Genomic DNA, 13,567 nt, shown 5'->3' on the forward strand with positions numbered 1-13,567 from the left:
TGCAGTTTTGGAGGAGCAGTAAATCTGTACTGGGGTCCTCAACCTTTTTGAGACCATGGGCCCCTTTGGAATTCTGACAAGAGCGGTGGGTGTGGCCACAAAATGGCTCCCAGAGGAGGAGGAGCCCTGTGCATAAAAAGGAAGCCCAAATTCAGGGGAGGAGTAATTTTTTTAAAAAATAGAAGATTGCAGATTTACAGCCCACCCTTCTCTCTGAATCAGAGACTCAGAGTGGCTTACAATCTCGTATATCTTCCTCCCCCACAACAGACACCCTGTGAGGTGGGTGGGGCTGAGAGAGCTCTCCTAGAAGCTTCAGGGTCGTCAGAAAGCGGGGGGAGGGGAGGGAAATGTCTTCTGGGAACTCTTATTATTCCCTATGGAGATTTATTCCCATAGAAAATCATGGAGAATTGATCTGCCGGTATCTGGGGCTCTGGGGGAGCTGTTTTTTGGGGCAGAGGCACCAAATTTTCAGCATAGCATCTAGTGCCTTGCCCCAAAATACCCCCCAAGTTTCAAAAAGATTGGACCAGGGGGTCCAATTCTATGAGCCCCAAAAGAAGGTACCCCTATCCTTCATTATTTCCTATGGAAGGAAGGCATTGAAAAGGTGTGCCGTCCCTTTAAATGTGATGGCCAGAACTCCCTTTGGAGTTCAATTATGCTTGTCACAGCCTTGATCTTGGCTCCACCCCTAATGTCTCCTGGCTCCACCCCCAAAGTCCCCAGATATTTCTTGAATTGGACTTGGCAACCCTACAGAAGGGGTTTAAAAAGCGCTGTGCTCCATCGGTAGCAGTGCACCGTGATTGCTGAATGGAGCATTCATGTTCAGCATCACCCGGTTTTTACATGGAAAAGGCCAACGGTGGCGTTGGCCCAGGTACATTTTGTTGTCTGCTGCTCGCTCTCTGGCTATAGCGGTGGTTGAGGCCTTCTAGCCTGTGCTTCAGCGAGGCAAATTTTTAAATCTTATTTTTATCGCCTCTAGACCCTCGGAGGAGGCAGAGAGAAACCTGAGGAACGTGACCGAGGACGAAGCTCGACCCCTGGGGATTCTGATTAAATGAGGTACGATCCTAAGACTCTTCACGCTGCTTTCTTTAAAGAATGGAAATCAAGTCTCTAGGCGAGGGGTTTCCAAACTTGTGGATGCTGTGGGGACTTTTGGAATTTGGACATGAGCTGTTGGCCGCAGCCACAAAATGGCTGCTGCAGGAGGTGAAGCCAAGCCACAAAATGGCTGCCGCAGGAGGTGAAGCCAAGCCACAAAATGGCTGCCGCAGGAGGTGAAGCCAAGCCACAAAATGGCTGCCGCAGGAGGTGGAAAAAAATACAGAATGTCAAGCGTTGAGGTTAAAATCACAATGAGAGAGGTCACTGTATAGACTTGACAACCCAACCCAAAGAAGAAGAAGAAGATATTGGATTTATATCCCGCCCTCCACTCCGAAGAGTCTCAGAGCGGCTCACAATCTCCTTTACTTTCCTCCCCCACAGCAGACACCCTGTGAGGTGGGTGGGGCTGGAGAGGGCTCTCACAGCAGCTGCCCTTTCAAGGACAGCCTCTGCCAGAGCTATGGCTGACCCAAGGCCATGCTAGGAGGTGCAAGTGGAGGAGTGGGGAATCAAACCTGGTTCTCCCAGATAAGAGTCTGCACACTTCACCACTAAGGTAACTGTGACCGAAATTACATGGAAAATAGATGTTTATTACATCGAAGAACAGGTGAAGAATGCAATAACAGTCCAATTGTTAGAAGTTCCATTCATAATGATTCTGTAGATTCCAGTCAAGTCAAGTTCCAATTTCATATATCCCATGCCAACAGGGCAGCCAGTATTCCACTTCCTGTTTCAAAATTTCTTCAGGCAAGGGGATTACAAAGTAATTTTCTAACAATCAATTAAGACATAGTTCCCATACATAAGCTTATGGAAGCCAGTCATCTCAAAACTTCTCTTCTTAGAGGCAAATGCTCTACGGAATCATTACGAATGGAACTTCTGATCGCTGGACTTTTTTTGCTTTTTTCACTTGTTCTTCGATGTAATAAATGTTGTCTATTTTCCGTGTCATTTCGGTCACAGTTACCTTTGGGGTGAGTTGTCAAGCACTGAGGTTAGTCATAGATCTAAAACAGGGGTGTCAAACTCATTTGTTATGAGGGCTGGATGTGACATAACTGTGACCTTGTTGGGCCGGGCCGGGCCATTTCGGACCGGGCCATATGTGTACCTATTTAAGATTAGGTGGCAGAGATATAAACTTTTTAAAGGACACAGACAAACACAACTAAAGGGTTTAAAAAAAAAAAAACAACAACCCAAAAACCAGCAACCTTAAAATAAAATATGTGCGACGTCACCCCAGAGTCGGAAGCGACTGGTGCTTGCACAGGGGACTACCTTTTAAAAAACATTAGCACTTGTTGGTCTTAAAGGTGCTTTCTTTGTAGTTCTCCCATGGGATCCAGGGAACTGGGCAAAGGAAGTTCTGGCTCTTTCCCTCCCTCCCTAGGGGAGCCTCAACCAATGGAGAAAATAGAGGTTTTGCTCTGTAGCTCCTGTGCGACTGAGCAAGCCTGGCAAAGCAAGCTGTGATGCAGAAGGAAGCAAGAGAGAGGGAGAAGGAAGCAGACAAGAGCCAGTTGCTCGGGGGCCCTGATAGGAGCCCTCTGGGGGCCTAATTTGGCCCCCAGCCACATGTTGGACACCCCTGCTCTAAGTAATTCTTCAGTGTCTCAGGGAGGAACCCTTTTTAACAAGATGCCTTTTAAAACAAACATATTTTTAACAGTATAACAGTGAAGATTTTTGCCCTGTAGTAGAAGCTGTATCTGAAGCAAGTTTTTGAAAACTCTGCACAGCCAATCAGATCTCCAGTGGACCTGCTGGGCAAGACACCCTGGGCATCTGGTTGGAGACCCCTGTTCTAGGCTTTAAGGAAACACCTGGAGAAATAGCCAAAAACAGGCAGGGGTCAGCAATGCTCTCTCTAAGCTGCGGAGTCTGCTGTGCAAAAATTCTACTTTGTGAGCCACTGGCATTAAAATAGGGTTGCCGATCGCCAGGTGGGAAACAGGAAATAAAACTTATGCTTACACGCCTTCATTTACATATATTCGTCATTCGTTTTTCAGACAATTCACACAATGCTTTCTTCACATTAATAGTCCCAATTCTGATATAGTTCATGCAAATCAAAGAATAATCCAATCCTGGATGCTTGAAATAAATGGTACCAGTCCTTGCTGAGTTGATAACTTCCAAACACAGGTGATACCGTGTAAACATGCTGTATAACGATGTTCTTAAGGCAGCCCGTCCTCAATTCAACCGGTGCGGCGGCGACACGATTCCGGCTATTGTCGTGTTTCATATAGACTTCTACTATGGGGAGGATACATTTAAATCCACCTTTTATTTGTCCTTCTGGTTGCTGTTTGGGTGCTGTGCTAAACTTTTACATGCAACTGCTTTTGGTTTTTTTTCTTTCTTTTCTTTTTCTCTTCTAATTAAATATTTTTACTGTTTTGAATCCTGGCAGTCAAACTTTGTACCACATAGATCCCCAACCGCTTTAGACCACGCTGCTTTATGAAGGGGGCCCCGGGGAAAGGGGGAAGGCATGCCGTTGGATAAGGTGCCAATCCTCCAGGGGTTCCCTGAAGAAGTGCTGTGGTCTCTGTGATACCCAAGTACAGGGTGGCAGAGGACCTTGAGGCCTGGCCTCAGAGCTGGAGAGGGGGATTGGGAGTCCTGTTCCTCTCAAGCCGAACCCCTAGACGGAGCAGGTGGTGGCAGCGAGCCCAAGTGGCCGGAGGAGAAATAGCTCCCTCCAAAAAGGGGAACGGGGTCTGGCAGGCAAACCAGGGCCGTTCCGTCACAGCCGCAATTATCACTGGGAACTGATATTACCGCACAGTAATGCAAACACCAAATTATACACATTAAATCATACAAAAGAGTCAACCAAAAAGCTCTTACCCCGTGCTAAGGCTTCTGCTCTCATTTGCTAATGCTTCATTCACAGTTTGCACGTAATGGGTTCTCAAAATTCGGGCTTCCCACAATGCATTAAATGAACACCAACAGGTGTGGTCAGTTACATTCATACAAACCACGAACAAAAATCTCAAATAAACACAGATAAATCCAACAAAGCATTTAGACCCAACGGAGGCATGGTACGGAATTTGTGTATGAAGAACGCTTCTTTTTGTAACAAAATCCTTGAGGCATTCTCTACATTGTATCGATGTCCTTTAAGGGCGTACGCTACTGCACATTTAATGTCACCAGCTGAATGTTGGAAATTGACACAACGTTGCACAATAAACTGGGACCCATGTTCCGGGAAGCAAGCCCTAAGACTTCTCATACTGGACCTGACGTAATATTTAAAACATGGACAGAGCAACATGTAAATTATTTTTGACGTGTTGCAGGAACTGAAATGTGACAGCTGAAATGTGATGTAAAATTATTAATGGTAATCTCTTTTATCTCCAAAGTGCTGGAGCAAATAGAACAATTATGGCACTGGAGAGCCAGTTTGGTGTAGTGGTTAAGTGTGCGGACTCTTATCTGGGAGAACCGGGTTTGATTCCCCACTCCTCCACTTGCACCTGCTGGAATGGCCTTGGGTCAGCCATAGCTCTCTTATCTGGGAGAACTGGGTTTGATTCCCCACTCCTCCACTTGCAGCTGCTGGAATGGCCTTGGGTCAGCCAGAGCTCTCTTATCTGGGAGAACCGGGTTTGATTCCCCACTCCTCCACTTGCACCTGCTGGAATGCCCTTGGGTCAGCCATAGCTCTCTTATCTGGGAGAACTGGTTTTGATTCCCCACTCCTCCATTTGCACCTGCTGGAATGGCCTTGGGTCAGCCATAGTTCTGGCAGAGGTTGTCCTTGAAAGGGCAGCTGCTGTGAGAGCCCTCTCCAGCTTCACCCACCTCACAGGGTGTCTGTTGTGGGGGAGGAAGGTAAAGGAGATTGTGAGCCGCTCTGAGACTCTTCGGAGTGGAGGGCGGGATACAAATCCAATATCATCTTCTTCTTCACTTACTCCTTACTCTGCAGAATGTGTCATTCCTTGGCACACAATCGTCTGCTTTGAATTTGTAGCTGTTTTGCTCATGGTTCTGTTTCCTTTCCAGGGACAGTGCGCAGTACTTGGACCCCTCCCCTCCACCACGTCACGGACATAAGACTGGACTTGTTCAGATTTGGGCTATCAGCCCTCTCCCCCCACCTTCCGATCACCCTTCTCTGCAACTTTTTTTGGGGGGGGGGGTTTTGCAAAGACTCGTCATGTTTTTTTTCTAACACCCGGACTGAAAACAAGACACCCGAATCTTCCTCGGTATTTCTCATCTTCTAAAGAAAAGTGTGCCATTTTCTCCGGGACCAGGGGTTTCTCCCCCCCTCCCCTTTCTCTTCCATTTCGCAAACACTAAAACTCTTAAAACTGACACGCGGGGTGATGGATGGGGAACAGCATGGCGTGTGAGAGAGGGGATTGTGCTTAGCGTCAAAACCCCGGGGAGAAGGTATCGACTGATCGGTAAAGCATCAGCATCAGACTTTTTTTGAGGGGGGAGAAAAAGGGACTTTAAAACAACTGTTGATGGTTTTCTTTTTTTGCTGCCTGGTACGCCAGATAATTCCCCGATGCCTCCACGATCTGGCAGACGGACATTGGTTCATTTTGCTGGCTGACCCCGTCGCTCGCGTGGGGAATGTTTACATACTTGCCGTTTCTCTTACCCATTTCTAACTGCTTAACTCTAGACCCTTTCCCCCCTTCCTCTGGTATCTAGCTCCCTTTCTAACCTGGCTGGCTGAGAAAAACCAACCCTCGAGTAAGCGGCCCAAGCCTTTCTGCTCACTTGCAACTAACGGGGAACGCCTCGGTCGAGGCCTGACTTGAAGAAGGATGCCTGTCTGACCTTTCTTTTTCTTTTCAACCCCTCGGCAAGAACAACTTGTTCAGCGGTCTTTTGTGTGTGTGTGTGTGTCTAAGGCGGTACAACTGCACGGTAAGTCTTGAGCAAGACAGAACAGATTTGCACGACACCCATCCATCGCACCGTATCAGATTTCTCTCCCACCGGGGTGGGGGACATTTGAACTCGCTCCCCCAGTTGCCTCCAAAACTTCAGCGTCCCCGTGGTCTTGACACCAAGTAAGCAAATTCTCCCTCTCTTCTAAACTGCCTTTGGTTTTTTGTGCCCATGAATTTTGAAGGCAGAAACCATGGAACATGCACCTTCTGAAACCCGGCACCAGAGAGTGGCTGCTGTTGAACCTTTGTCACTGTTTCAGTGGCTTCTGGGTAAAACCCGTCTATTCACTCCCCACCCCCGTCCTGAATCCAGAGATACTGTAAGTTTTCAAGGCCGCTTTGGCAGGTTTTGATCTGAGGTATTTGATGAAAAACTTCAAATTTCTCCACTCTTCACCCTCTGAATTGGCTACTGAGTTCCAATTAATATGGCAGTTAAAACCAGGTGTCTTTTCATTGAAAGTTGATTTTTTTTCTTTGTCCTAGTATTGTTCTTTGTAACTCACTCAATTGTGCAGACGCAAAGACCGCTTGGTGAGTTGCGTACAGAGCATGGAAACACAGTGCTCTAAGCTGAGCATTATGCAGTTGTGTATTTCCTTCCCACGTGGAGAGCCACGCTCTCACAGTGCGTCTTGCCACAGTGGCTTTCAAGTTCACAAAGGGCTTTTTCTCACAGTTTTCGCCCTTCGCTTCAAACCACCCCCCCGCTTTCCTGTTTCTCCTTTCCTGACCCAGCATAAACCCAAATACAAAAAGGCACAAGGTACGGTCTCCTAGGACTCCCAGTTTTCGGAGTCAGGGCTTTCCTTTTCGGGCAGGTTTTGTGCCCCACCGTCGACATTTTTTGTTTCAAGACTACTTGAGGGTTTCGTTAGGAGGATGCAAATACTGGGGGTTTTTTGGGTGGTGTGTGTTGAGCAATTGCAAACACCTCACAAGAAATTCCTCACGAGGATATTTCGGTACGACTCGATCACCTGCTCTGTGCGTGCATGTGTCGCTTGGTATGAGTGTACAAATGACGGCAGAAGAACCCCCATAGCTGAAATGTGCCATTGCGTGTCTTAATTCACCCCCCTTTCTTTTTTGGCCAGACTTAATTGTGGGTGGGAGGGAGAGGGATAGTTTTTCCCCGGTAGAATGCACCCCCTGGGATGTTTTTTTTTTTTGTTCAAGATCACGATGGATTTAGCATTGTTTAGTTATTAATACTGGTTTTTAATAATGGAAAAAATAAAGCATTTAATATCTAAAGTCTGTCTCGCTGGCTCTCTGGGAATGTGGGATTGTTACACAGTATTCATGGCGTCTTTGAAGACTTCCTCGCTGTAAGCCAAGTTTTGAGTCTTCCTGTTGAGAGAGGGACACCAGGCCCCGCAGGTGGAGATGGCCTTTAGTGTTGCCAACCTTCAGGTGGTACCTGGAGATCAACAGCTATTACAGTGGAGCTCCGCTCTCTTGAGAGCCTCTGAGAGAGTTAGAGCTCCATCTGTGAAAGACCCTGAAGACAAAAGAACAGTAAGATATGAAAGAACAACAGCACCGTCTGGAGGGTGGTATTCAGTGAAGATTGCACTTTATTGGTGCGGTGCAAAAGCATGCAGTCCCGGCATCTGAGCGAGCACCTGCCGGGTCGCTCAAAGGGTGAACATTGTGCCCAGAGAAACGCCCGCCACCGCGGTGAGGTAAAGTTCTTGCAAAAACACTCTTTGCTGGAAGAACAGTTCAGAGGTGGGTGTCTCCTCCGAAAGAGGGAGGGTTTGGCCTGTCCAAAAAGCTGATCCGGTGCTCTGTCACTGAAGTCTCGCGTACAATTTGTTCTATAGCCCGCTGGCACGGGCCAAATTAGGGGAGAGAGGCATTGCAAACCAGGTTTTTGGCCAGCAGCTGTGCTCAGCTGGGGAGTCGCGTCCGACAGGCTGACAGTTTGGCTGCCCTTAGAACCTGCCCTCAAATTTCTGGGTTTTCCCCCCTTGCTGCATAGCTGGACATTCAATGTGGATTTTGAAGGGTAGGCATTCAGTGCCTGGGAGAGAGGGAATAGCCAAGCGGTGGGAGAGAAGGCATTTAAAAACTGCTACTGGGCACTTTGACTCCCCCCACAGCTGAGCCAGACCCCCCCCCTTAAGAGAAATTGAGGGCTGCATGCCAGGGTGTTGCCCATGTGGCGACATTCGCAGGCACAGAAACCGAGTCCTTTATCCAAACAGCTACGCCTGCAGCCTCCAATTCCCAAAACGACATTCATCGCAGAGCGGGCTACAGGTAGCAAATCGGCAGGGGGAAGGAACCTGCTCCCCCCTGCTGGGTGGGAGGAGGGAAAAGGGCAGCCGCCCCACCAGATTTTTTTGTGGCACTGTTGAAAGATGCACCGCTCTGTTGGACCAGACCACCGGGGGTTTGTTCTTTCAGTAGGCTAAGGCTGAACCGGTGTGACAGCATACCACGAAGAGTGATTAACAGAGAGAGCCACGCCCATTTGCAAGTGACCCTGTTTTATAAAGGGAGTGTAACAGAGGAAGTCTCCGCTTTGTCTTTCTTCTCTAGCCCAGTCCTGCTAGGTACGCGAACTCCTTCTCGCCAAGCCCGAAAGCCAAACGGACAACCATGAACACTTTCCCTTGTTAATCTTCATCTTCCCTGCTGCCCACGTTAGTGCGGCAGAAGGCAATAGTTTATACAGCCATTTGGAAAAAAAAAATGGCCATTTTCTTCAGCACCGCCCTCATGAGGACTAGCCCCTTCGGGCAGCTTGAAAAGAAATGTTCACCTGTGTTTTCCTTTAGCACCACTACAGAAATATAAACTGCCCCCCTCCAATACACCCGACTGCAGTGAATTTCACAAGGGGTGAGCGGGAAGGTTATTTTCTGTGGGGGGAATGCACAGCTACGCTCTCCCCAGAACCAACGATGCCCCATTTTCCACCCCCAAAAGCAAGGGTCTTGGGAACAGAATAAAAGCCAAGCCTGTGTTCTGTGCAGAATAAAAAGCCAAGCTTCTATATAGATAGATATATAAAAAGTTGAGGTGCTGGTTCCAGCTTTACACCCCTTCCCTTTTCCCTTGCTTCAAAATGCCTTTGTAACACACACAAAAATTCCCAAGCAATACCGACTTCCTTACACCAGGCAAAAATGGCAAGAGGGAGAAAGGGGGGAATAATTTCGTTTCAGATGGTTTCCCTTTAAAGAGGAGAGGCCTAGAGCGAGCCTTGCCTCCTAACAGTGTCTAATTTGTGGTTTAAATAAACTGGCTTCCCCGTGTCAAACACACATCCCACCCCAAAGTCCACCGCCCCGGTGGAAGTTCCCTTCTGCTCGCCTCCTCAGGCCGGTGGTTTGCGGAAGACACTCCAGGCGTGGAAACAGCGGGTGAAGGCGGGCGGCTCGTTCCCTTTCCGGACGAGGCGGAGTTTTCGGGGACGGGAAGAGTCCTTGGAGCGCATGTGTTGGATGTAGACCTGTGAAAGGAAACGTCAGATGATGGTCAGGGTGCAGGCAGAAGAAGATGATACTGGATTTATATCCCGCCCTCCACTCTAAATCTCAGAGTGGCTCACAATCCCCTTTATCTTCTTCCCCCACAACAGACACCCTGTGAGGTCGGTGGGGCTGAGAGAAATGAGAACTTCTCTTGAAGAAGACCATAGATTTATATCCCGCCTTTTTCTCTGAATCAGAGTCTCAGAGCGGTCTACAATTTCCTTTATCTTCTTCCCCCACAACAGACACCCTGTGAGGTAGGTGGGGCTGAGAGAGATGAGAACTTCTCTTGAAGAAGAAGGCCATAGATTTATACCCTGCCCTTCTCTCTGAATCAGGGTCTCAGAGCAGTCTACAATCTCCTTTATTCCCCCCCCCTCAACAGACACCCTTTAAGATGGGTGGGGCTGAGAGAGCTCTCCCAGAAGCTGCCCTTTCAAGGACAACCTCTGCCAGAGCTCTGGCTGACTCAAGGCCATTCCAGCAGGTGCAAGTGGAGGAGTGGGGAATCAAACCCGGTTCTCCCAGATAAGAATCCGCGCACTTAACCACTACACCAAACTGGCTCTCAGAAGCCACAATCTGAGCGGGGGAGAGAGTCATGTTATGACTCATGAGGTGGCAGGTGAAATGGTCAGGATCCCAAGCAACAGCTGGGGGTCTCTGCCCCCCCCGGATATCTCTGCTTCCTCCCCCCCCCCATCTTTATGTCACCTATCTTCCATGGAGAGCAAGGTGGTATACATGGATTCCCTGCCCCCAATGTTATACGCTTAGAGAGAAAGTGTGGTGTTGTGGTTAAAGCGCTGGATTAAGATCTGGTTCGAATCCCCCATCTGCCACAGAAGTCTGCTAAGCTAGTCGCTGTCTCCCAGCCTAGCCTGCCTCACAGGGTCGTCGTGAGGATAAAACAGGGAAGAGGAGAGAACCGTGAAAGGCTGCCGTGGCTCTGCACTGGTGAGAAAGGCGGGGTGTCAAGAAATACCCTTTGCAGCTTCCATCACTGGGCCCACGGGCATCTATTTGCAAGTTTTTTTGGTGGAAGGAGGATTTGAACTCGAATCTAGGCTCAAGATTGCCAAACAGCAGCATCCGTTGTAGCAAAGCAGAACAGAAATCACCTGCCGCCTCATGATTCACAACGCGACTCTCTTCCCCCGCTCAGATTTTTTTTTCCTCCCTGCGATTTTGGTTATGATCGATCGGGCCGAAATTCCTTTGCAAGCAAACTGAGGTCAGAGGCACGGGGGCTTCTGCTGGAACCAACTTTGCTCAGCTGAAAAGCTGCCGTTTGGTTTCTGGCTTTAGAGTCTTTATTTGCTTCATTTGTCCCCCCCCCCCTCCTCTCCAATACAGACCCGAAGCAGCTTACGATAATTCGCCACTCCTCCATTTTTATCCTAACCACCCTGTGAGGTTATGTGCGGCTGGGAGCGTGTGACTGGCCCATGGTCGCCCAGCAAGCTTCCATGGCAGACTGGGGAATTCGAACTAGTGTCTCTCAGATCCTAATCCTGCACATTAACTACTTCACCATGCTGGCTCTCATGAAACTGTACTGAAAAATAAGCCAGTCTGGTGTAGTGGTGAAGTGTGCAGACTCTTATCTGGGAGAACCGGGTTTGATTCCCCCCTCCTCCACTTGCAGCTGCTGGAATGGCCTTGGGTCAGCCATAGCTCTGGCAGAGGTTGTCCTTCAAAGGGCAGCTGCTGTAAGAGCCCTCTCAGGGTGTCTGTTGTGGGGGGAGAAGATACAGGAGATTGTAAGCCGCTCTTGCGTGTGATTCAGAGAGAAGGGCGGGATATAAATCTGCAGTCTTCTTCTTCTCTTAAACTCTGCGAATGAAGCTGCTTGAAACAACCTTCACGGGGGAGGGCAGCAAAAGTGGAGCTCCCGGCCGGATTCTTACCTGGCAAGCCTTAAGGCTGAGTTTGATCTCCACTTGGCTAGTTTGTGTTCCGACCCACATGTACACCTGTAGGGCAGAGTTGTAAAAAATAAAAACATGGTAGACCCATAAGAAAAAGGGTTCTATTTCCTCTATGACTTTTTCCTTTCTCCTCTAGCCCACCCAGCACTGGCTATTTCTCTCTGCTCCCCACCACCACCACCTTTCCCACCCCATAAAACAGAATCACAGAGTTGGAAGGGATCCTAGAGGCCATCTAGTCCAACCCTCTGCTCAATGCAGGATCAGTCTAGAGCAGGGGTGGCCAGACTGCGGGTTCTTGGAGCCCCCGACACCCCATGGAGCCCCACTTCTCCAAACCAAGTCAGCCAGCAGCTTGGAGAAGGCATTTAATAGTTAAAGTTGCTTTCTTTCCACCTCTCCCTCCCTCCCTGTCTTGAGGCTCTCAAGCATCTGATGTTTATTCCAGGTGGCTCTACGTTAAGCAAGTTTGGCCGATACCTTCCCACCCTTCATTTAAATCAATTATTGTGAGTCCTCCCCTCCGCTGCCAGCAGGGACAGCTCCCCGCCTTCCGCTAAGTGACGGCCCTTCACATCCTTCAAGAAAGCAGTTACGTCCCCCCTCAACCTCTTCTTCTCCAGACTGAACGCTCCCAAGCCCCTCGGCCTTTCCTCCTAGGGCTTCCGGGTCTCCAGGCCCCTGATCAGCCTCGTCGCTCTCCTCTGTACCCGCTCCGTTCTGCCCACATCCTCCGTGAAGCGAGGCCTCTGGGACCTGCACCCAAGACTCCAGGGGTGGCCTCGAACTCACCTCCCGCCCATTGTCCAATAACATGATGTCATCATCGGCGAGGTCATCTTGGCAGAAGTCGGAGCATTTTTCGGACACGGCAAAATAGCCCTTTTCATTGGAGCACCTGGGTAGGAGGAGGAGCCAAACGAGCGCGCGTTAAGGGAGGGTATTTATCGCTGTCTCCGCAGCTTGGGGAGGAGCCCGGGGTGTCGGGCGGAACTTACATAAATGAGATTTTGTCGGGCGGGGCCGTGTTGGGCCAGGCCATGTGTGCACCTATTTAAGATTAGGTAGCAAGAGATATAAACTTGATAAAGGACACAGACAAACACGATTAAATATTTTTTTTAAAAAAAAAACCCTTAAAATAAAACATGCTTAAAACATACGCATTCATTGGACTTAAGGGTGCTTTTTTTAAAATCACTCCCATGTGATTCAGAAAACGGGGCAAAGGAAAACTGGACAAAGGCTCTTTCCCTCCCTCCCCAGGAGGGGGAGGAGCCTCAGCCAATAGAAGGAAAGAGCATCGAATCTGCCTGCAGAAAACTCCTGTTCAAAAGTACTCTTGTAAAATGAGGAACAACTCTGGGGTGAAACCACTTTCAGTGCCAATTCAAGAAAATGAGTGTAGATGACTTAAGATAATGCAAAGCAAGACAGAAGTGACGGCAGTATGCAATGTAGATAAACATTTTAAGTGTGCACTGAGAGAGGATCTTCTGTCAAGTGTAGAAACAGCCGTAGTCTTTCAATTACAAAATTACGTTGCTGAATGTAAGAGGGTTAAATAACCCAATTAAATGAAATAATTATGACCCAAATACTAAAATCTTGGTTTAGGATTGGTTTAGGAAACTCATCTTAGAACAATGGCTCAGTAGCTCTGCTGGGCGATTGAGAGCGCCTGGCAAAGCGAGCTCTCCCTCCTCCCTTCCTCCTAAGGGAGGACCCTCAGCCAATGGAGAAAATAGAGGCTTTGCTCTGTAGTTCCTGTGTGATTGAGCAAGCCTTGCAAAGTAAGCTGTGATGCAGAAGGAAGCAGGAGAGAGCGAGAAGGAAGCAGATGACAGCCAGTTGCTCGGGGGCATGATAGGAGCCCTCCAGAGGCCTGATTCGGCCTCTGGGCACCATGTTTTGACACCCCTGGTTTAGGCTTTAGGAGACCCAGACTGAAACCACTGCTGTGCTGTGAAAGCTCACTAGATGGTCAAGGGACGGTCCCATGCTGTCAGCCTTGCCTACCTTGCAGACTGGCTGTGAGGCTAAAAGGGAAGAAAAGAGAATAAACCCAAGCTAC

General features: G+C 48.8%; 2 protein-coding genes across 2 annotated transcripts in view; one reads left to right on the top strand and one right to left on the bottom strand.

Annotated features, from left to right (window-relative positions):
• Nucleotides 1-7,331, top strand: part of LLGL1 (LLGL scribble cell polarity complex component 1) — a 128,296-nt gene extending 120,965 nt beyond the window's left edge. Inside the window, 2 exon segments of the mRNA XM_060260682.1 lie at nt 995-1,074; nt 5,167-7,331. Coding sequence (XP_060116665.1) covers nt 995-1,073 — 79 coding nt within the window. The 3' untranslated portion in view covers nt 1,074; nt 5,167-7,331.
• FLII (FLII actin remodeling protein) overlaps nt 7,275-13,567 on the bottom strand; it is a 78,369-nt gene continuing 72,076 nt past the window's right edge. The window contains exons 28-30 of the mRNA XM_060260681.1: nt 12,286-12,391; nt 11,473-11,538; nt 7,275-9,540 (exon numbers count right to left, since the gene is read on the bottom strand). Of these exons, the coding sequence (XP_060116664.1) occupies nt 9,406-9,540; nt 11,473-11,538; nt 12,286-12,391 (307 nt within the window). The 3' untranslated portion in view covers nt 7,275-9,405. The remainder of the gene's footprint in view (nt 9,541-11,472; nt 11,539-12,285; nt 12,392-13,567) is intronic.

This window comes from Heteronotia binoei, chromosome 20, assembly GCF_032191835.1.
Source record: "Heteronotia binoei isolate CCM8104 ecotype False Entrance Well chromosome 20, APGP_CSIRO_Hbin_v1, whole genome shotgun sequence".
Classification (NCBI taxonomy): Eukaryota; Metazoa; Chordata; class Lepidosauria; order Squamata; family Gekkonidae; genus Heteronotia; species Heteronotia binoei.